Source organism: Rhinolophus sinicus, linkage group LG16 (genome assembly GCF_036562045.2).
Source record: "Rhinolophus sinicus isolate RSC01 linkage group LG16, ASM3656204v1, whole genome shotgun sequence".
Taxonomy (NCBI): Eukaryota; Metazoa; Chordata; class Mammalia; order Chiroptera; family Rhinolophidae; genus Rhinolophus; species Rhinolophus sinicus.
In genome coordinates this window covers 9,829,740-9,850,493 of record NC_133765.1, presented here as the reverse complement: position 1 = coordinate 9,850,493, position 20,754 = coordinate 9,829,740, and the positions used below count along the sequence as shown (strand labels likewise).

At 40.1% G+C, this 20,754-nt stretch overlaps 1 protein-coding gene across 5 annotated transcripts in view; it reads right to left on the bottom strand.

Annotated features, from left to right (window-relative positions):
- The window catches only part of NFRKB (nuclear factor related to kappaB binding protein), a 35,350-nt gene extending 18,008 nt beyond the window's left edge, over positions 1–17,342 (bottom strand). For 3 of the 5 annotated variants that reach the window (XM_019713975.2, XM_019713980.2, XM_074321875.1), the window contains exons 1-12: positions 17,230–17,336; positions 14,788–14,943; positions 12,706–12,907; positions 5,348–5,475; positions 4,462–4,636; positions 3,774–3,911; positions 3,086–3,159; positions 2,158–2,242; positions 1,620–1,800; positions 1,254–1,362; positions 910–1,036; positions 595–660 (exon numbers count right to left, since the gene is read on the bottom strand). In XM_019713975.2, the coding sequence (XP_019569534.2) occupies positions 595–660; positions 910–1,036; positions 1,254–1,362; positions 1,620–1,800; positions 2,158–2,242; positions 3,086–3,159; positions 3,774–3,911; positions 4,462–4,636; positions 5,348–5,475; positions 12,706–12,907; positions 14,788–14,922 (1,420 nt within the window). In that variant the 5' untranslated portion in view covers positions 14,923–14,943; positions 17,230–17,336. Of the gene's footprint in view, positions 1–594; positions 661–909; positions 1,037–1,253; positions 1,363–1,619; positions 1,801–2,157; positions 2,243–3,085; positions 3,160–3,773; positions 3,912–4,461; positions 4,637–5,347; positions 5,476–12,705; positions 12,908–14,787; positions 14,960–17,229 lie in introns of all 5 variants that reach the window. The other 2 variants (XM_019713979.2, XM_019713977.2) reach the window with 2 other exon arrangements.
- Between the last annotated feature and the right edge of the window lie 3,412 nt (positions 17,343–20,754).

The following is a 20,754-nucleotide window of genomic DNA, read 5'->3' as shown; positions in this document are numbered from 1 at the left end:
GGAATTTCAATAGGAAATCAACTCAATTTTCCTCATCACCATCACCAGGTAACAGTCACCACATTATTTCAGGTGCATGTTACTATAACTTACACAGTAAGTGGAACTTTATAAACATAAAACAAAAATAAGGATCCTGTTCTTTAGAAATAACTGTTCCTTCTTCAGAGCTGTTCAACATCTTGTTGCATATTATCCTCAGGAGCAAAGCTCATTTTTACAAAAGAAAAATAACTATATTACTACAAATTAATCTAAAACCATAGGTACAGTTAATATAAATGTTGATTCTATTGTAAAATATCCCTGCAGATTTAAATTCAGCCTGTACCAGAATGCACCGTAATAGAAGGGCTATTCCACCTCAGCTTCAGTGAGCCAAAATCCAATGGGGGGAGCGGAAGAAGGTGAAATTCAGACCATATCAAAGGGGCCTTGAAGGAGTCTTTTACTGAGTAACATAAGATTTAATATTGCTGTTTTCAAACTTCTACTGGGCTATATATACTACTGAATGGAAGGCAAAAGAAGCTTAGGGGAGGAAATGAGAGAACAAAAACCTAGTGTTATAGGAAGGTAATATGAATTACTTACCAAGCAATTTCCACTGCTGGGTTTTCTCTTTGAATTCAACAAATGGAGAGAAACTGGAAGGTATAGCTGTAAGAAATGGATTACATAAACAAGCCACACAGGTCAGAGTGCTAAACTCAGAATAACTAACATCCCTGAACTCTGAGATAACTTCTGAATGTTTCATAGTGTATCAGGATAGCAGAGACCTCCAAGAAATGCATGGCATTACACAAAGCCAGATTGGCTTTAACCAGTAAAGCTGCAGCTCACTATAAGAATTAATTAGACAAAGGGGGGAAAAACATACTGACCCTACAGAAAAAAGGAGCTTACCACGGCTTTCTCCAGCAAGATACTGCAGGGCTGGTAACACCAACTCTGCCCAGTTGGGAGCCGCAGAGAACCAGCTGTTCAGGGAGCTGGCTGGAGATGACTGCCAATCCAAAACCCGCTCCTCTAGCTGTGGGAAAAGTAAAGGGAGAACTGAGTTAGATTTTTGTGCCACACCAGCAATTCCACGAATGCGCAGAGAAGCAGGGGTGTTTTTGTCCAAGTCTGCCCAAGCCACAAAACAAGGTGGTTGCAGGGCGTTGGGAGGGACCCAGAGTTCTGCTTCTCAAGCTATAGACCACTAAAGATTTCTACAATTTGAAAATTGACTTTTCCAAAACTCTTACCACAGGAAGGCTAGATAGCCCCTCCAGCAACAAGATCTCTAACAGAAGAGAGAAGAAGCTGGAAGATATTTCATTGATTCCAAGGCAAGGCTTGAGGTCTTCAAGAGGCCTAATAAGTGAAGAAAAAAATGTAAGAACAAAAAAGACCAAGAACATATCTCTAGATTGGCTTAGGTCCTCCAAGCCTCCAGGCAGTCATAAAGAAAGTTCAATAAAGGACCACACTACACACCTTCCCTAACAGGGCCCCCCAGGGCTCAGGCCTTACAGGCTCCACACAAACCAGATCATACCAAGCACCGGTACTGGGCACAGCCCTCAGCTGCATCTTTCACCCTTGAGCAGCAATCCCTGTTGCTCACTTACTCCTCCTTGATAGCAGGTACTGCCAGTGGAGATGCAGCCTGTGACAGAGGTGGGATGCCTTCAGTACTGCTTAAGGGCTCAGCCAAATCCTCTGTCTCTGATTTGATCATTTTTATTTTCTTCTTCTTCTTTTCCTCTTTTTCCTTAACCTTTTTTTTAAGGACAGCCAAGTCATACAGGGCTAGGAAGAAAAAGCAAAGTTAAGTCAAAAACTGCAAGTGAGGGATCTTTGCATATTTTCCCAAAGGCCCATCTGTAAAAGAAAGAAAAGTCTCAAAAATAAGACATTTAGTTTGTTTTTGGTTTTTACCAAAACCAGTGATTTACAAATTAATTTTAACACTTACTAAGGAGCCAATGATCTATTGTTCTGACTTTATATTCATTTTCCACCTATAAATCCATTAGAAGCAATAACAATAAAAGGTTATCAGCCAGAAGAAAGCTGTGATTTCATTTATTTTTACAACATGGAGACAGGCTCGTGTAATTTAACACCATATTAAGATGATGGCTACCTACAGAGGACATCATTTACCTGCTAGAGAACCTTTCCTGCCAGCATTTACTCGAGTCATGATGTCATTCAGAGTCAGGTCCCCTGTCAAAAGGTCCGGGTGATCCTAGACGCAATATTCAGAAATTTATTATGGAAGCCCGAAAATGGAGCTGAAACTGGGGGCTTTGCCAATTCATCTAACAGATAATTACATGTTACATGCACTTGAGAAAATCATGTTGAATTAAAAATATACAGAGATAAAAACTGCTCTTCATAATGGGGCGTAGGAGAACCCAGTTCCAATCTTTCTATTGTATGGCATTTAGTTTATAAAGCTCTTTTGCATTCCTTATTTTAGGTGCTCTTCAAACAGTCTTGCTAAGTATCATTCTATTCTACAGTCTGAAAATGGGATTCAGAGAAGTTAAGGGATTTGCCCAATTACCATGGTAAGTGGAAAAGATAGAAGTCAGTTCTGACTTCGAGTGTGGGACCTTCCCACCTCACCACTCTGCCTTAGACGGCCGGCCTCTTCTTCCTTCACTCTGCTCACTGACTCGGCTGCACTGGCATTACCTTGATTCAGTGGAGTAACAGAAAGAGTGAAAAGTGGAACGAGCACAGGATCTGACTCCTGGCTCTGCCACTTACTAGCTACATGGCTGAGGACAAGCTCCTTAACCTCCCTGAACACTGGTAAAATGGATATGATGCCTCATGCACCAGTCTTACTATAAAGATTAAATCGGACACTGTATCACGCATGCCTCATCAAGTCAAAGCATGTGTCTTCTTCTCACATCTTTGGTGTTAACTAGTCTCTCTGGCTGCTCTTGTCCCCTAACGATAAGGAAAGGAAGCAGAAATGAGGTAGTGACTACCCGTTATCTTCCTTACAATAACCAATCCAGATCTATGAGACTGTAACTGCTAATGACCGCTCACACCCCGCCCCCAATCTTACTGGTTGATGTTTCCGCTTCTCATGGTGCTTCTTTAACATTATCTTCAGGTCATTGTCCCCCAGTTCTATTTTATCTGAGAGGAAATAACCAAACCACATGGACTAGGTCATTCACTAACACAATGCTGAAATTTAAATCTTTCTGGTCAATTGTGATATTTGAAAATAAGCTATTTCTCTGAGTTTCCCTTCTGACTCACATATACTACAAGTACCAACAATCTTGAAACAGTCACAGAACCAACTCTTCAGTTTGCCTATACGATGGTCAATAATAATGACTTCAGTTACTCAGCTGCTCCTAAAACACATGAAAGGTTCTTAACCTTCTTCTTTGATTCCTATTCCAATTAAAAATTCTTCTCTAATTTCATACATGTTTTAAGAAATTGCTATGGCTCTGGTACCCCTTTTGTTCTATTATTGAACAGTCCCTTAGTATTACTATTTTAAGATTCTGCTTTAGCCCAAAACACCAGCTGAAAAACTTTCAAAGCACAGGATGGAAGGAAGGCCTATTTGTAAAAAAAGTGGAAGTGTGCAAAGTCTTCTCCAAATCTCGTAATTCTAAGGAACATTGCTTTGTTTTCCTGGCAGGTAAGAATCTAGTACCCACCTCCCTCTAAAGGAGTTCTCAGACCTACATCCAGATTTCCCAGAATGTCCACAGAATCAGCTCAGTTCTCACCTGCAGTTTTCATATCCGTGGTGGAAAGCGTGGGCACCACCCTCAGGGGCACCGCAGGGCTAGGAGAACGCGCTGGAGAGCTCGGAAGCCATGAGCTGAGATCTTCAAAAGAAAATTTTTCTTGTAAATCCAACGTGGCTGTGGACTCCAATAGGGGAGATTGGGTAAGTGGCCATTTGGGTTCAACAAGGGTAAGCCAACAACATGAGGCCAGGGTTCCACCATTCCTTTCTGACCCTTCCCCAGACGAACTGGAGCACACTTAGGTCATATAAACGGCTCTTCCAGGAAGAGAGACGTGATGGGGTCGCATTGCAGCAGGCCAACAGTCACTACTACTCGCCTGTAAGGGGAAAAGTAGTTCTCTCAAGTGGCACAATAGGACCAGACAAGGCCTACTGTGGAGAGCCCTGCCATGCAGGGATACATCTCATCTAACTAAACTCAAGTGCCACTTAAGCATCAAGGATAAAAAAGGCACGTAGTCATGTCCCACCTAACAGGCATGTCTGTGCCCAAAGACCAATGGGTTCTGAGTCCCACTACCCACCACCCGCCCTGCCCCAGACAGACAACTGGGATGGCTCCCTGGCTGGGGAGGTAAATGGCTACCACTGGCTCCAACCAAACAACAGGCTGCTGGTGTAATTCCAACACCTCAGCTACCCAAGTAACCAAGGACACTCACCCTCTTCATCAGATGACAACGCTGTGTCACCACACTCCTCCTTCACTTCCCTCAAGACCTTTAAGTAGCGCTGCTGGGTTCGCCATTCCCGCTCTTCAGGTGTGCGGGATGGTGAAGGGCGCTTCTGCCGGAAGTGAAGGGCGGGGCCACTCCGCCGGGCCATCTCCAGTAGGTCCTAGGAAGAGATCAGATGGGGGTACACTTCATTATCCAAAGCTTGTTCTGGTACATTCTCTCAGTCCCCATTTTCTTCTCTTCATTGTTTAACAAGTGCCAATCCCTCTCTCCAGATCATAAAGAAATGCAAGTATATGAATATATCCAAATAAAAAGGGCCTATATTAACTATTACATGGCAAAAATTCTAAATCTGAGTGCTGAACTGCTCCATCGAGAATGAATACTTATTATATGAGACACCCAAATATTTCCATATTGAAGTTTAAATTACTTACGGCAGAACAACTTTGCCTCAAAGAATTACCAGACTGGCCTGGCCACAGGGACCACTAAGCTTAGTGCACTACGTATCCGTGAGGGCATTTGAGGCCCACACACTCTCACACATCAATTCCTGGGCAACCTGGTTCTCTTAATAAGCTATGATGGCTCTGAAAACCACTTAGGTAAATACTGAAGCTACAAAATTTCATCAGTTTTAAGAGGTACCTTTTTTTTCATGTGTTAACATCTCTGAAATCAGAGTACATCTTAAAACTGATCATAAGAAAAAATGATATAGCTTAATTGTGTCATGGGTTAATTAACTGGTATTATTTTTTTCTTAGTGGTGTCTTTTGTACTTGGCACCTGAAACACTTCTTAAGGTCATGAAATCTGTGAGTTCACTGTCCACATTGTATATCCAGTTACCAGCATGACTTACACTCCGGGAAGCCAGAATCTGCTTTAGTAGCCGGTGGAAATACTGCTGCTGAGAGTTGAGGTATCGCTTGTACTGTGACTTGAAGCATAGCTGCCGATACTTGACCACCTCAGGGTTGAAGTACCCATCTGAAAGGAATAGAGGTACAACTATATACAGATCAGGCAACAGATATTTAATGAGTGCTTAAAATGTGGTCAACTGAAATTGGGGAGGGGGAGGAGATAACCTATGTCTATGAGGAGCCTACAGTCCAGTGAGAGAGAAAATAAATAGGTAAACAGATTGATAATATTCAACTCTCTTAAGTATTATAAGGAAATTAACTTGAAAAAACCTGTAAAGAGAGCTATACCAGGAAAAGGATCGCTAATGAATGATACATAAAATGAGGCCTGATTAAAGCAGTTGTGGCAAAATATTCACAACTCATAAATATAGGTGAAAGTTATATGAATGTTTGTTGTATTGTTTTTCAACTTTTCCGTATGCTTACAAATTTTCAAAATGAAAAACCTGGAGGAAAATAAATGGGAATTTTTAAAAATAAGAAGTAAAAATGGAGAAAAGGCAGAAGGAACAGTACGTACTAAAGCAAGCCCTGCAGCAACAAAGAACTGGCATGTTCCAAACTTGAAATGTCTGATGACTAAAGCAGTAGGTTGCAGAGAGTAGGTTGTAGCTACGGAGTGACACAAAATGACCTGGGAAGGTGGGCAGAGATCAAACCACACAGAAACGTTTAGGTCATGGCATGGAGTTTCGATTTTCTCCTAAGTGCAATGGAAATAATTTGAAGGGTTTAAAGCTGGAGAATGACATGGCTGGGAGCAAAAGAGAAAGAAGAAAAACTGGAGCAGCAACCTAGGTAAGAGATGATGGTGGCTTGGTCCGATGGTTTCCCTCCACATTAAACAAAAGCCAAGGCCCGAAAGATAACCTACGAGGCCCTTCATGACCTGTCCCCATCTCCCACCAGTTTCCCTTTTGTTCACTCTACCCCATCCCCACTGGCCTCCATGCTGTTTCCTGAACAGGCCATACACCCTACTTTCTCAAGGCCTCTGTACTTAAAGTTCCCTCTGCCTGCAATGCTTCCTACTAACACCCAATATTTTCATGGCTTGCTCTTCCTACCTTTGTTAAGTTTCCATTCGAATGTCAATGGAGAAGACTTCCCCAAATATCTTATGTATAATAAAACAGCTTCTCCCCAGCAGCCTGGTCCCTTTCCCTTTCTGATTCTTTGTAGCGCTTAATACCAACAAATATTTGCTTAGTTATCATCTGTTTTTCCTTATTAGAATGTAAGATCATTTCTGTATCTCCAAAACCTCAAAAAATATCTGGCACACGTTAGCTAATAAATAGTGGTTAAGTACATGGAAGTAGAGACTTGAGATACATTTTTGAGGGAGAAAGATTAGACTTGCTGATAGTTCAGATGCTGGGGCAGGAAGGGGAGGAATAGAGAAGTCAAATGAGCATGGTGCTTAAATCACTGGACATGAGCAACTGGTACCATCACCTGAAATGAGGAGGCCTAAAAGAGGTCCATTTTGGATGTATTAGATTTGAGAAGGAGGCTATGATGAGAAAGACTGAGAGGAAAAAAAGAAGCAGCTAATCAGAAAACTGAAATACGGGGTCAAAGCACAAGGTGTTTCTTTTTTCCCCAACTACTCTAATGGTATCCAAAGTAACTAATAACAGCAAACACTTAGAATAGTACTTCACATAACTGCCACTACATAAGGGCCTTGCATATAGTAACTCATTTAACCTTCATAACAACCCTATTAAGAAGGTACTACTAAATCCTCATTCTACAGATGAAGAAATTAAGAAGGTAAATTACTTGCCAAGGTCACACATCTAATAAAAGGGGAAATCAGGTTTGAACTCAGGTAGTCCAGCTCCAGAGGCCAAGCTCTTAACCACCATGTTATGCGGCCGATTATAGGGAAACAGGAAATTTGACCTTTAAGAAATGAGCCAACACTTTCATGCAACTGATACTGTTTAACGTATAGAAATTGAGCTAATATTCTGCTTCTTTGCCTCTGTCCTTCTTTGAAGTTATGTTCCTTCATTCTTTAGTTTCCTCAGACTTTTTGACAGCCATTAAACACTACACCTCTGTTAAAATAATATTTGGAATATATGGAGTTAAAATAATATTATTTAAATTATTATTAAATTAAAATACATTATTAAAATTAATTTATCTGCTTTCACTATTCTTAATGTAGCTACTGGAAAATTTAAAATTGAACGTGTGGTTCATGTGATATTTCTACTGGCCAACACTGGGCTACAGAGCAGTGAAAAGGGAGAGAGTAATATCAGATAAAGCTGGGTAAGTGGGCAGGGACCAAGTCACACAGAGCCTCACAAGCTATGAATTTTATTCTAAGTGAAGGCAATTGGCAAACATCCTGAAAAGTGAAGTTTTAAGAAGCTCACTCTGGTGACTGCAGAAGCAGCCCTGGCAAGAGTCATCAGTGGAGAACAGTGAGTGAGAGCAGAAAGTATAGAGAACCTGAAAGACAGGAACAATGAGAGGAAGAGGGATTAGCAAAGAAAGGAGGAGAGATGTCAAAGACACAGGAAGAAATCCAGGACAGGAAAGAATCACTGATGCAAAGTGGGGAAGTGTCAAGACGGAGGAAGTGGTCAAGGCATCAAATGATGCAGAGGGATCAAGAAGAGAACGAAAAAGCATTTACTAGTTTGGAAATTACATGTTCACTCAAGAGACATGTAGAAGGAGGAAAATGCTTATTTGAACAACTGGTGAAATACAATGATATGGATTATATACTGGATAACAGTATGTCAATGTTAAATTTCATATTTACACACAATTAAATACAGAAAATTTCTGTATTTTTTATGTTTTTAAATTTGATCATTTGTGATTATGTAACAGAATGTTCTTGTTCTTCAGAAGTTAATAATGAAAAATTCAGGGGTGCTATGTCTGCAACACTCTCAAATTGTTCGGCAAAAATAATGATGATAATAAGCACAGTAATGATAAGAGAATAAATGTAGCAAAACGTTAATAGTTGGTGAACCTGGTGAAGACTGTATAAGTGTCTGTTATAAATTTTTGTAACTTTTATGTGGGTGTGAAATTTAAAATTTAAAAAGTTGAAGTGGAAAGAAAATGATGTCACTGCTGGCATTAGCAAGAGCAGTCCTACAGGATAGTAAGGGAATAGCCACAAGGAGATGGGCAGAATAACTGAAAGAGACAGCTACAGATGCCCTTCCAGATGTTGGGAGATAAAGGAAAATGACAGAGGACAACAAAGGGGACAGATGGCTAAGGACTTCTTTTAGTATGAGACTCTTGAACACACCTATAGGCTGAAAAAGAGCAAGTGGAGTGAATATACTAGAATGAATACATGGGACAGAAAGAATTGTTAACTGAGGAAACAAGGTCCCAGAGGAGGTAAAAGACAAAGGGATCAAGAGCAGAGGTTAACCTTAAGTAGAAGAAAAAGTCCTTCTTCCTCTGAGACAAGTAAAGTAGGTCAGAATGGAAATTAATTCAGTAAGTGGGGTGAAGGCTAGATGTGGGAAGCTGGAGTTTATGATAAATGATCCTTTCCTTTATGAAATAGGAGGCAAGGGAGTTTGATAAGCATTTGGAACGTAAGGAAATAGTGAATGTTTAAAACAGGATCAGGAAAGAACCAAAGGTAAAAGAATACCAAAAAGCAATGATAGTTCACATCTGAAACTAACATATGTTGACTGTAGATGGAAAAAAACTTTTTTAATTAAAAAAAAAGAGGCAATGATAGCTAAGACTGAAAACCCTAATAACTATAGTAATGCAATTGTCTTCAGCAACACTGGAACTGAAATACAACACTGGACAGAGTGAAATATGCAGAAATTCCTGCCTTGACACTCTTTGTGTGCCTCTTTACCAGACTATTATATTGTTTTGGGGGGAAACACGCCAGCAAAATAGACAGTGGTAACATTACATAAGGTCCCTGACGTGACCCCTCCAAAACCAAGCAGGTTCTACCAGAAACAGTTTATTCCCACCTAAGGCCCCTAGCTTCAGTGAAATAAACCTTGTGGGATCCAACCACAGAGAGGAACTCCTCTTTAAACTAATATCCCACCAGAGGAGAGAATGCTAATCTTAAACCCTTAAAATAATGAGAGGTTTGAAATGATGAGCCTGTTCTCGCCACACTTTTACAGCTGTCAAGTTGTCCTGTTTAACAAAACTCAACAAGATGCACTGTCCTTTCAGGGCCTCCTGCCAAAACAAAGTCACCCCAGAAAGGGGGAGAAGAGGCTTGCTCTGCGCCTCTCTATAGGACACAGAGAAAACTGTGACTTAAGAATGGCCCCAAACTATTCTGCAATCCCCAATGTAATAACTGACTCAGACAAGGGTCATCAATGGGTGCTAAAACCACTGAGTGAAACAAAGGCTTTTGGGAAATAAGATTATCACACAGTCCCAAAGTCTCACCCCACAAATTGCTTCTTAGTTAAGAAAAAAGGTACCCTTACTATCAGTAGGTCTGGCAGACACCACTCAACCAAGGGATCAAAAACATGGCATTACCAACAATGAAAAAACTGACATCATTTGCTTTCTGAGGTGATGGTGGGAAAAAACAATAACATTTCCTATATAGTATTCTTGGCAAAAAGATGTTTAACTCAAATTTAATCATGAGAAAACAAAGACGACTATTCCCCAGAAAACAAAAAGTTTTACAATTCAAGCGTCCCTAGGCTCTTCAAAAATGTCACTGTTTTTAAGACAAGGGTGGAATAAAAGCAGAGAGCCCTAGATTCAGGAAGTTAAGAGATTCGGAAGTTAAGTGTTTGGAAGTTGAGATCCAAACACAATGCATGAACCTTGAATTGGTCCTGGATTTAAAACACAACTATACAGGACATTTGGGAACTGAGAAAATTTGCATATGGGATATTCTATGATATTATTTACTCAATGTAACATTTCCTGGATGTGATAATAAGACTGTGATTATGTGGTAGAATGTCCTTGTTAAGAGATACGTACATGGTGCACATGGATAGGAAGAATTAACACCATTAAAATGTTCACACTACCCAAAAGCAATCTGTAGATTCAATGCAATCCCTATCAAAATACCAATGGCCTTTATCACAGAACTAGAACAAATAATCTTAAAATATATATGGAACCACAACAGACTCCAAATAGCCACAGCAATCTTGAGAAAAAAGAACAAAATTGGAGGTATCACAGTACCTGATATCAAACTATATACTGTAAGGCTATATAGTAATCAAAACAGCATGGAACTGGCATAAAAACAGACACATCGAACAATGGAACAGAATAGAGGGCCCAGAAATACACCCACACTTATGTGGTCATTTAGTCTATAACAAGGAGGCAAGAACATACAGTGGGGTAAAGATAACAGTTTACTGAATAAATGGTGTTGAGATAACTGGACAAGTACATGCAAAAAAATGAAACTGGACAGCCTTCTTACACCATATACTAAAATAAACTCAAAATGGATTAAAGACTTAAATATAAGACCCCAAACCATAAATCTCCTAGAAGAAAATATAAGCAGTAAACTCTCTGACACTGACTTTAGTGATATTTTTTCTGATCTATCTCCTTGGGCAACAAAAACAGAAGAAAATATAAATGGGAGTACATCAAACTAAAAAGATTTTTGCACAGCAAAGGAAACCATCAACAAAACGAAAAGACGACATACTGAATGGGAGAAGATATTCGCCAATGATACATCTGATAAGGGGTTAATATCCAAAATTTATAAAGAACTCATACAACTCAACACCAAAAAAAGAAACAATCCAATTAAAAATGGGCAGAGGACCTGAATAGACAGTTCTCCAAAGAGGACATACAGATGGCCAATAGACACATGAAAAGATGTTCAACGTCACTAATCATCAGAGAAATGCAAATTAAAACCACAATGAGATATCACCTCACACCTATCAGAATGGCCATCATCAATAAATCAACAAACAAGTGTTGGTGAGCATGTGGAGAAAAGGGAAACCTTGTGCACTATTGGTGGAATTGCAAACTGGTGCAGGCACTATAGAAAACAGTTTGGAGGTCCCTTAAAAAATTAAAAAAAAAAAAAAAAACTACCGTATGATGCTGCAATTCCACTTCTGGATATTTATCCAAAGAGATCCAAAACACTAATTCAAAAAGATACATACACCCCTATGTTCACTGCAGCACTATTTACAATAGCTAACATGGAAGCAACCTAAGTGCCCACCAACAGACAATTGGATAAAAAAGTGGTGTGTATGTGCACACACACACACACACACACACACACTGGAATTACTCGGCCATAAAAAGAAGAATGAAATCTTAGTATTTGCGACAACATGGATGGACCTCAAGGGTATTATGCTCAGTGAAATAAGTCTGACAGACAAAGACAAGTACCATGTGATCTCATTTATATGTGGAATCCAAAGAACAAAATAAGGCAACAAACAAAACAGAAACAAACTCATAGGTACAGAGAACTGATGGTTGCCAGAAGGGAGGGGGGTTGGGGAGCTGGGTGAAAAAGGTAAAAAGGGATTAAAAAATACAAATTGGTGGTTACAAAATAGTCGAGCATGTAAAGTACAGCATAGAGAATACGGTCAATAATGTTGCGACAACTATGTACAGTGTCAGGTGGGCACTAGACTAATTGGGGGGGATCACTGCATAAATTATATAAATGTCTAACCACTATGCTGTCCACCTGAAACGAATATAAAATAATATTGAAAGTCAACTGTAACTGAAAAAAATATATATTAATTTTAAAAAAAAGATTTTGACCCCAAATATACCTGAAAATTCGGAGCTAATGTGAAACTTCTCTCAAGCAAAAAAATAGAGAGATACATTCTGAAGTGCTTGGCGGTAAAGTGTCATATTTTCTGCAGAAAAGTATGTGTGTATCACACACACACAGACACGTGATAAAGCAAATGATAAACTGTTTTTAAAAATTTTGAAAGACTAGTCATAAAAGGTTCCTCTGGGATGCTAATAATGTTTTATTTCTTGATCTGGGTGGTGGTTACACAGTTGAGTTCATATTACAATAATCAATGAGCAATACACTTAAAATTTATTATGTTTCTTACGTAAACTAAAAAATTTCATTTAAAAAAAGAACGACCAAGACAGCAAAGTGTTGCACAAAACCACCCTCTACTGAGTCAGTATCTGTACGTAAAAATAAGTAGAATAAAACAAAGAAAGTAGTATTCACCTTCCACCCCTCTCAAATCAAGAATGCTGGGCTACGCACCTCGGAAAAGCTTCTGGGCAATGTGCAGAGGGTTTCCAAAGCGGAAGTTCTCCCCACTGAACAGGGCCAGGATGAGCTGAGTTTGCTGCTCAATACTGTCTTCAGGAAAGTGAGGCAGAAACTGCTGGAGGTGTTCCCGTTGAGAGTCACTCAGTACTTCTTCCCATGTTGAGAGGCTGACCACATCAAAGAATATCTCCGGCTAGAAGAATTAGGAAGAGAAGGCAAGTAAACAAGACAAAAACAGATTTTTCAGTTTTTTGTGAGTGGTAAATACACATGACATAATATTTACCATGTTATCCATTTTTAAGTGTATGGTCCAGTGGCATTAAGTACACTCACACTGTTGTGCGACCATCCCTACCATCCAAGTTTTTAAGTATTTTTAAACAAACTAAAATTCCACTAATCTTCACTCAATTCTCAAAACATAGAAATTAGTAAAGACTACATATAAACCAGTCTTATACACAACAGTAAATATAATCCAGAGGAAAATAATCTCAGTAGCAAGAATCCGATTTGGAAATCATTTCTGCCAACACGGGATGATAGACATCCGATTTCAGCTTAAAATGAGCGGCAGGAAAAAGTTAACATGGGAAGAGAGAACTTGAGGAGTTGAGGTCACCTGCTAAGTGAGAGAAGTAGCAAGATGGAGTTCATTTTCAACTCAACAATTACATACTGGATATCTTCTATGTGCTAAGCACTAAAACAGACTAGTACTGTACATACACACATACACACACACACACACACACACTGTCTGAAGGGGGTAACAATTAAATAAGCAATTACACTTATAAGAAGTTTACTTTAAGAAGTTTACCTATAAGTACATAGGAGAAGCACACACCCCAGACTTAAGATTTCAGAGAATGTTGACCAGAGGAAGTGGCATTTAAGATAGCAAGGGATAAGCAAAGGATAAAAGACGTTGAGGCAAGAAAGTTAAAAATCCACAAAGAGTTCAAGCAATGTGTGGCTAGCGCAAGGACAGGGAGGGAGGGAAAGCAGCAGAGAGTAGAGAGGGACAAGGGACCTATAAACATGTTAAGTACTTGTGACTTTAACCTAAGGACAATGGAGAGTCACCAAAGGGTCGAAGCAGGAGATAACCCAGAAATCCAACCATCTACGAGGTGTCTCTGCATGTCTGTACCAAAGCACCTCAGGCTCACGGTCCAACATCTTCTCCTGCAAACCTATTTTTGCCCACCACTTTATTCCTAGAATCTCAGTGTCTGGCATAAAGCAGGTACTTAATAAAACAAGTGTTTGCTGACTAAATGAATGACATAAGATTTATCTGAAAGAGTGTGCTAAGAAAACATGGACAGGAAGGATATATACCAACAAGAGGGAATAAGATAAGGGCAAATGGTGGCTTTAATTTTATCTACGTTTGAAAAATCTGAACCAAATATAACTAAATGAAGTTATCTCCTAAACCTGGGTGATGCACAGATAAATGTTTTATGATACTCTACACCTGTCTATATGTTTGAAATATGGCCAAATAAGCAAGACAAAGAAACAGATGTTTTAGCACACCTAGTGCCTTAGACATAACAAATGGTAGCCACTATAATAATAATGATGATTACACAGCCTGACAGTGAAAGTGATCAAAAGCATGCTGACGTGCTATCCCAGGGCATGTACTATTAATTGACCAGAGAGTTACCTCATGGACACAGATATTGTGTTTGGGTTTTGTTTATGATTCGCAACATGGATAACCATTTTAATGTCAACACATACATAATTCTGCTCTTAAAATGTAAAATTGTTAATTGCTGAAAATTATCTTGTTAAAAAATAGGGTTTATATTATCAAGTTATGTCGACATGCTATTAAATATGCAGAACGTAGCTTATAATTTCTTCCTTAATCAGAATATTAAATAGACTCTACATTTTAAAAAAAAGGAGAGATCATACTGGCTGCAATGTAGAAAATGAAACAGAGGGAACACAAAAGACTGAAAACTTGTAGAGTATGAATAAGGTTTAGAACAGCAGCTATGATGAAGCTGATACAGAGGAAAAGATGGTGGCGATGTTGTGACTTACATCCTCTAGAAGGTCCTCCGGCAGACTAACCCTGGTACCTCCCAGGAGGCAGTCCTCCATAATACGCGTGCCATGGCCATCTCCACATGGACCCAGTTCCAGGGGATCTGTCAGCATATGGTCCAAGGAATCCATTGTTTAGGTTCCACAGGTAATCTAGACAAATATATACCTTGAGATAGAAAGGCAGAAATCCCAGGGATCTGGTTCACATGCTGTTTCAGGAAATATTTGATCTCAAATCTATTCTTTTCTTTTAATTTTTATTGGGGAATATTGGGGAACAGTGTGTTTCTCCAGGGCCCATCAACTCCAAGTCATTGTCCTTCAATCTAGTTGTGGAGGGCGCAGCTCAGCTCCAAGTCCAGTCGCCATTTTCAATCTTTAGTTGCAGGGGGCACAGCCCACCATCCCATGTGGGAATTGAACCAGCAACCTTGTTATTGAGAGCTCGCTCTCTAACCAGCTGAGCCATCCGGTCAGCGGCAGCTCGCTGTCTTCAATCTAGTTGTAGAGGGTGCAGCTCACTGGCCCATGTGGGAATCAAACCAGCAACCCCGTTGTTCAGAGCTCGCTCTCTAACCGAGCCATCCAGCGGACCCTCAAATGTATTCTTACACCTTATTCTTACACCCTAACTACAGCTAACAGCTCTTCTCCCTCCCTTCCTAACTTGAACTTTCAAATCTTATCTCGTAGATCTCTCATTACTCAGAATGCTTCTAAAATAATTCCAATTTACAGAATTTCTTACAACTTCATTTTACACATGAGCAAAATGAGACTCAGAGATTAATAAACACATCAGTAGAGTCCATAATTTAGACTTCCCAGGTCAATAATCTCTCTACAATAACATACCGTGTTTCCCCGAAAATAAGACCTGGCTGGACCATCAGCTCTAATATGTCTTTTGGAGCAAAAATTAATACAAGACCCGGTCTTATTTTAATATAATATAATATAATATAATATCATATCATATCATATCATATCATATCATATCATATCATATAATATCATATAATATCATATAATATCATATAATATAATACCAGGTCTTATATAAATACCAGGTCTTATATTAATTTTTGCTCCAAAGACACATTAGAGCTGATGGTCCGGCCAGGTCTTATTTTCAGGGAAACACAGTAATTTAACAATTAATTGTTTTTTAGCAATTTATTAATTCTTTGTTGTTCTTTCACAAAAGAAAATTCACTGAAAATCCACATTGAGTAGTAAAGCTCAGACACTAAGTTATTTAACGTCTGAGTAAAGCTCAGACACTGTTATTTCATGTATCTCATTTAATTCTTATAATTGTGCAAAATAGGGTTATTATATCTATTCTCAGATATTAAAACAAGGATCAAATTAGGTAAGTAACTGGCAGATCCCCGGAGACAGGATGAAAACTCAGGTCTGCCTGACTGCAAACCCATGTTCGTAACACTATACACAATACCTCCTATATAAATTCTCAATTTAAATCATGAAAAGAAGGCATTTTAATACCATTTATTAGTCCAAATAAACTCAGGAGGTTCCAAGCACCTGACCATGACAGCCAGTAAAGTAGTGGTCAACCCACTTTTAGTTGATCCATATGATATTTATAACCATAGAAATGTAATTTTTCTCTTTCATGTAATAACTGAACACTGCTGGCCACCTTTATAAAAGTACATATTAAAACATTTTCAGATAGTCTCTCATAAGGCTGATGGCTAGAATCAGGTGTACAGCTGCCGCCACAGGATGGAAGCAACCTGATGCTTAGAATAAAGGCCTCTAAATAGAAACCACAGAACAGGATAATACCTGCAAAGCTAGTGTTCTAACAGACTCTTAGGAGGACCACCTCTATTTCACAACCTGCTCACTAGTTTCTTCAATTCGGTGGATGCGTAGCTACGTTTATTCGAGTGACAACCTTTGCCCTGCTACTATTCTGACTAGGATCTCCAAATACTACAAAAAGCAGGCAGCTGCCAGAGGCTGGAAGCCCGGAAGCCAAGGATTTCGGTCTTGTGGCATCTGGACCTCTTTACTAGACCAGGGAGGCCTCTCCCAATGGCCTTTCCTCTGCACCTGGGCTAACCTTCCCTCTAAGAACCACCCCGCAAAAGAAGCTGAAACCCTAAAGTCCTTCCGGAACAATCGCCGGCTCCAAATCCGTAGCCCCTGCCGCAAATCCTACCCTAGTCAACCCCGCCCTAACCCAAGTCCCGGGTCCCGCCCCTCCAAACTGCACCTCCGAGCCCAGGGCCCCACCCCCACACCGTACCTAACCCTAACCCCCACCCACTTGAGTCTCCCAGCAAGCCCGCTCCTCTGCCCCATGCCCACAGGAGCAGCGACCCTCGGAGATCCAGCCGCTCCCCGCATCCGCTCCCCGGAAACAACTTAACCCTTCAGCCACCCAGGGCCCACCCTGACCTCAGCAGAAGGCGCGGGACTCCCAGGCTGCTGCGCTTCTCAACACACGGTACACCGGACGCGCTCGCTCCCGCAAGGCGTCTGGGTGCGTGCACGCTCCGGGCTTGGGAGGCGGAAGGGGCGGGGTTGAGATGGGCGGGGCCTGGAGGTGCCGGGGCGGGGCTTCCCGAGGCGGGGCCTGGAGCAGCGCGGCGCAGGGCGGGGCCAGGAGGGTATCCGGTCCGAGTGCCACTGGGTGACATAGGGTGGGGCCTAGGGTGGCGCGAGCTTGCGCGGGGGTCTTGGGACGCAGTTAGTAGTCGGATTGATGGTTTTACCTGGTTTAGAAGCTTCCGGGGGGCAGAGACGTTGTGGGGGCAGAGCCCCAGAAAGTAGTTTACAGGCTCTCGGCCTCACGTGGAGGGGTGCTGGCTCCGGTAGTAGATGGCCATCAGCTGGGGCTGGTTGGCCGTCAGCTGTAGCCATTGAGCCATTAGCCACTAATATAACTGCTGCGGCTACGAAGGAGAGCAAAGAAGAAGAAGGAGAGAAAAATGGGGGCTAGCAAGAAGATGGTGGCTGGGCTGGCAAGCGCAGATTGCAGTTAGGATGGCTGGTTGCGGACAGTGTGGATACAGCCTCCAGTGAGAGTATAGTGCCGCCAGCGAGAATATACTAGTATGACTCCCCTACCTATGGCTCTGTGGGTGTTCCTTTTGGGCCTCACCATATCCTGTGTTCTTATGTGGGGAGCGGGAGCAGAGACCCCGCAGGCCGCCCCGCACGACAAATGGCGCAGCGAGCAGTGTCTCCCACATGACAGATGTTGTCGGTAGATTTTACCTGCCCGCGAATTGAGGCGCTAGAACCCATGTGACTGAATGCAGTTTTATTTGTTAACGTTTGCAGAGAGGATACCTTGCTCCAGGCACTGTTCTAAAGCACTTTCTATTCACTGTCTTTGTACTACCGTGCATATACTGTTTTTGTACTATGCACTATTAGTTCCCATTTTACAGTTGAGGAAACACTGGTTTCTCGAGTTTCATTTAGGAGAAAGCGGACCCAAGCTTATGCGCTCCGTTATGTCCCCATTTATCCCTTCTGTCGCTGGACGCTAGATGTCCGAAGACAGTACACACATCAAAGAAATACATTTTAAACTGAATAATGTTCCTCTTGTTAAGAATCTAGGTCCCTTTCTTCTTATTCACTGGTTATTACTTAGTATGGCCTCAGACTCCACAGCTACTCCCAGCAGTAGTGCAGAGATCATCCTCAGTTCTCTTAATTGGATGGAACTACGTCAAAGAAACTGGAGGGCCCCAAAATGTTCCTTCCTATTTGGAAAACAGTGCTTTCCAAATAAAGGCCCATATCTGCTCCCCTGCTGGCTGCATACTTGCCCTTAGTTCCTCTTAGAGCACTGGGAGGTTCTCGAATTATTATAAAAACCACTGAGTGAAAGAGCAGGGGAACAAACATCATTCTACAGTTGTCATCCATAAATTCCCTTACCTGGAGTGAATCTGAGTCAAAACACTGTAAATTGTAATAGCGAAAAGAAAAAAAAGTTAATCTCAGTGGATCTTGTAGCTTCACACATACTAACAAGGAAGACGTTTATTAAAAAAAATATTTATTAATTTTTACACCTGCTGAGTAGCACAAGACTATTAACACTATAACTCACTGAATGTACAATAAATGTTCACATTTAAATAACAGGACAGGGTCAACATTTTCAACCCATGGGTCAGCTTTAGCGTCTCATGAAGTGCTTTTTAGCCCTAGATATCATAAGAGTTTTTTGAAAGGATAATTTGAAATCGGAAAACAATTCAAGAAAATCAAAATAACAGGTTTTTCCAGAATAACAGGAATTTTACATGATGAAATGTCTATTATGTGGGCACAAATCAAACAATAAAAATGTAAAATCTATATGTAACTCCAAAATTTTCACACTGCACTGATTGAAGTCTACAGTGTCAGTGTATCTTAAGAAAGGAAACAATATAAACATTGGCTACATACATTTTTTTTCCAAATTGGGTCTTCAGAGGGCTTGTAATCTGCCATCTCTTCAAATCCAAGTCCTTTTGAAAATCTATTACCTTGGATGAATGTACAAAATACCTGATCTCAAAGCAGTGTTGTTTGGCTTGACTGCCACCTGCATTTTTGGTTGATAATATACAAATTAGTTTCAGAGTCTTTACTTATTCCACATAAGGACCAAAAAAAAGAAGAAAGAAAGAAAGGAAAAACAAACTTAGATGGGAAAGAGACAAAGAGGTCCTTCCACAACATTTTCTTCAGTGTATTTTAAAACTTGAAATAACTGGCATAAAATGAACATTCCATTCAGTGATAGATTTTTATTTTAAGCAACAAGTTATTCCTGAGGGGAAGGGAGATACCTTGCTGGTTCAAATTAAAAAGGATACAACAGAGTCAAATTCAAGGTATAGAAACAAACTGGACCTTTGGGAAAGTCTAGTATTCTTCACCTAGCAAGTCTTTCTACACTGGACCCTAGGATATTTACAATCATTACATTGTGGGACTTTGGGACCCAGAGTCTCTATTTTTGTAATATAGGGTCAATATTTTCTATTAAAAATATTGACATTACCTCTTTGTTACCAAAGATAAAGAGTCCTTTTCCAGTTTTACACCTTTACCAAGTAAATTTCTCAAGTTCTCTTAGTGCCCAAATTTTCAGGGATAACTAAATTAATGAGGTCTCAAAAAATAAAGTGCAAAATCTACATATTAATAAAGTTATTTCAATAGAATTGTTTATTTTTTAGAAAAGTATTTTTATCATAAAGAAGCTACTATACTTCTAATTTATATAACCAGTTTCAACCCAGAAATGTAAATAAAATAAATTAGTTAACTTCATTTGAAATTGAAGTTAGGTCTTTTTGTTCTGGAGTGATAAATTCTGCCATGCAGTAATTATTCTAAAAATGTGTTAGTATGCCACAAAAAATTGTTAAAATACATACTGATCTCTGCAATGTTTTGTGTACAATTGGAATGTACAGTAAAAAGGAGGGAAATGTTTTCCCCCATTGAATGCACCGCTAACAAAGAGGAACACATTTTAGCAAAACTATCATTGAGGTTGATTTTTCCCCTCTCCCTACTAACAGTGTAATCGTCATAAAAATTGTATTTCTTCCAGATTCCTTATAATTACCTTAACATATTATAAATGGTCTCTACGTTCTTATTTCTCCCCTATGTGTGAAGTTGGTCATACCAAAAGGTCCAGATGAGCTGTAATCTGTTTAAGTTAAAAGTGGTAAGAAATAAAGAGAGCCACCTTTCCATCCAACCTTAAAGAATGTTCATTTTAAGACAGCATTAGAAATTCTATAATACACTGAATGCTATGAGCAAGGGTTGAATGTACACCTGGTAAGAGCAAGGAATTCATCCTTTACCAGTGAATAGTAAATGGATCCTGTGAGGCAAGACAAGTTTTCAGTGCTTTTTACTTTATATATACATATAATTGTCTTAGTAATTTTA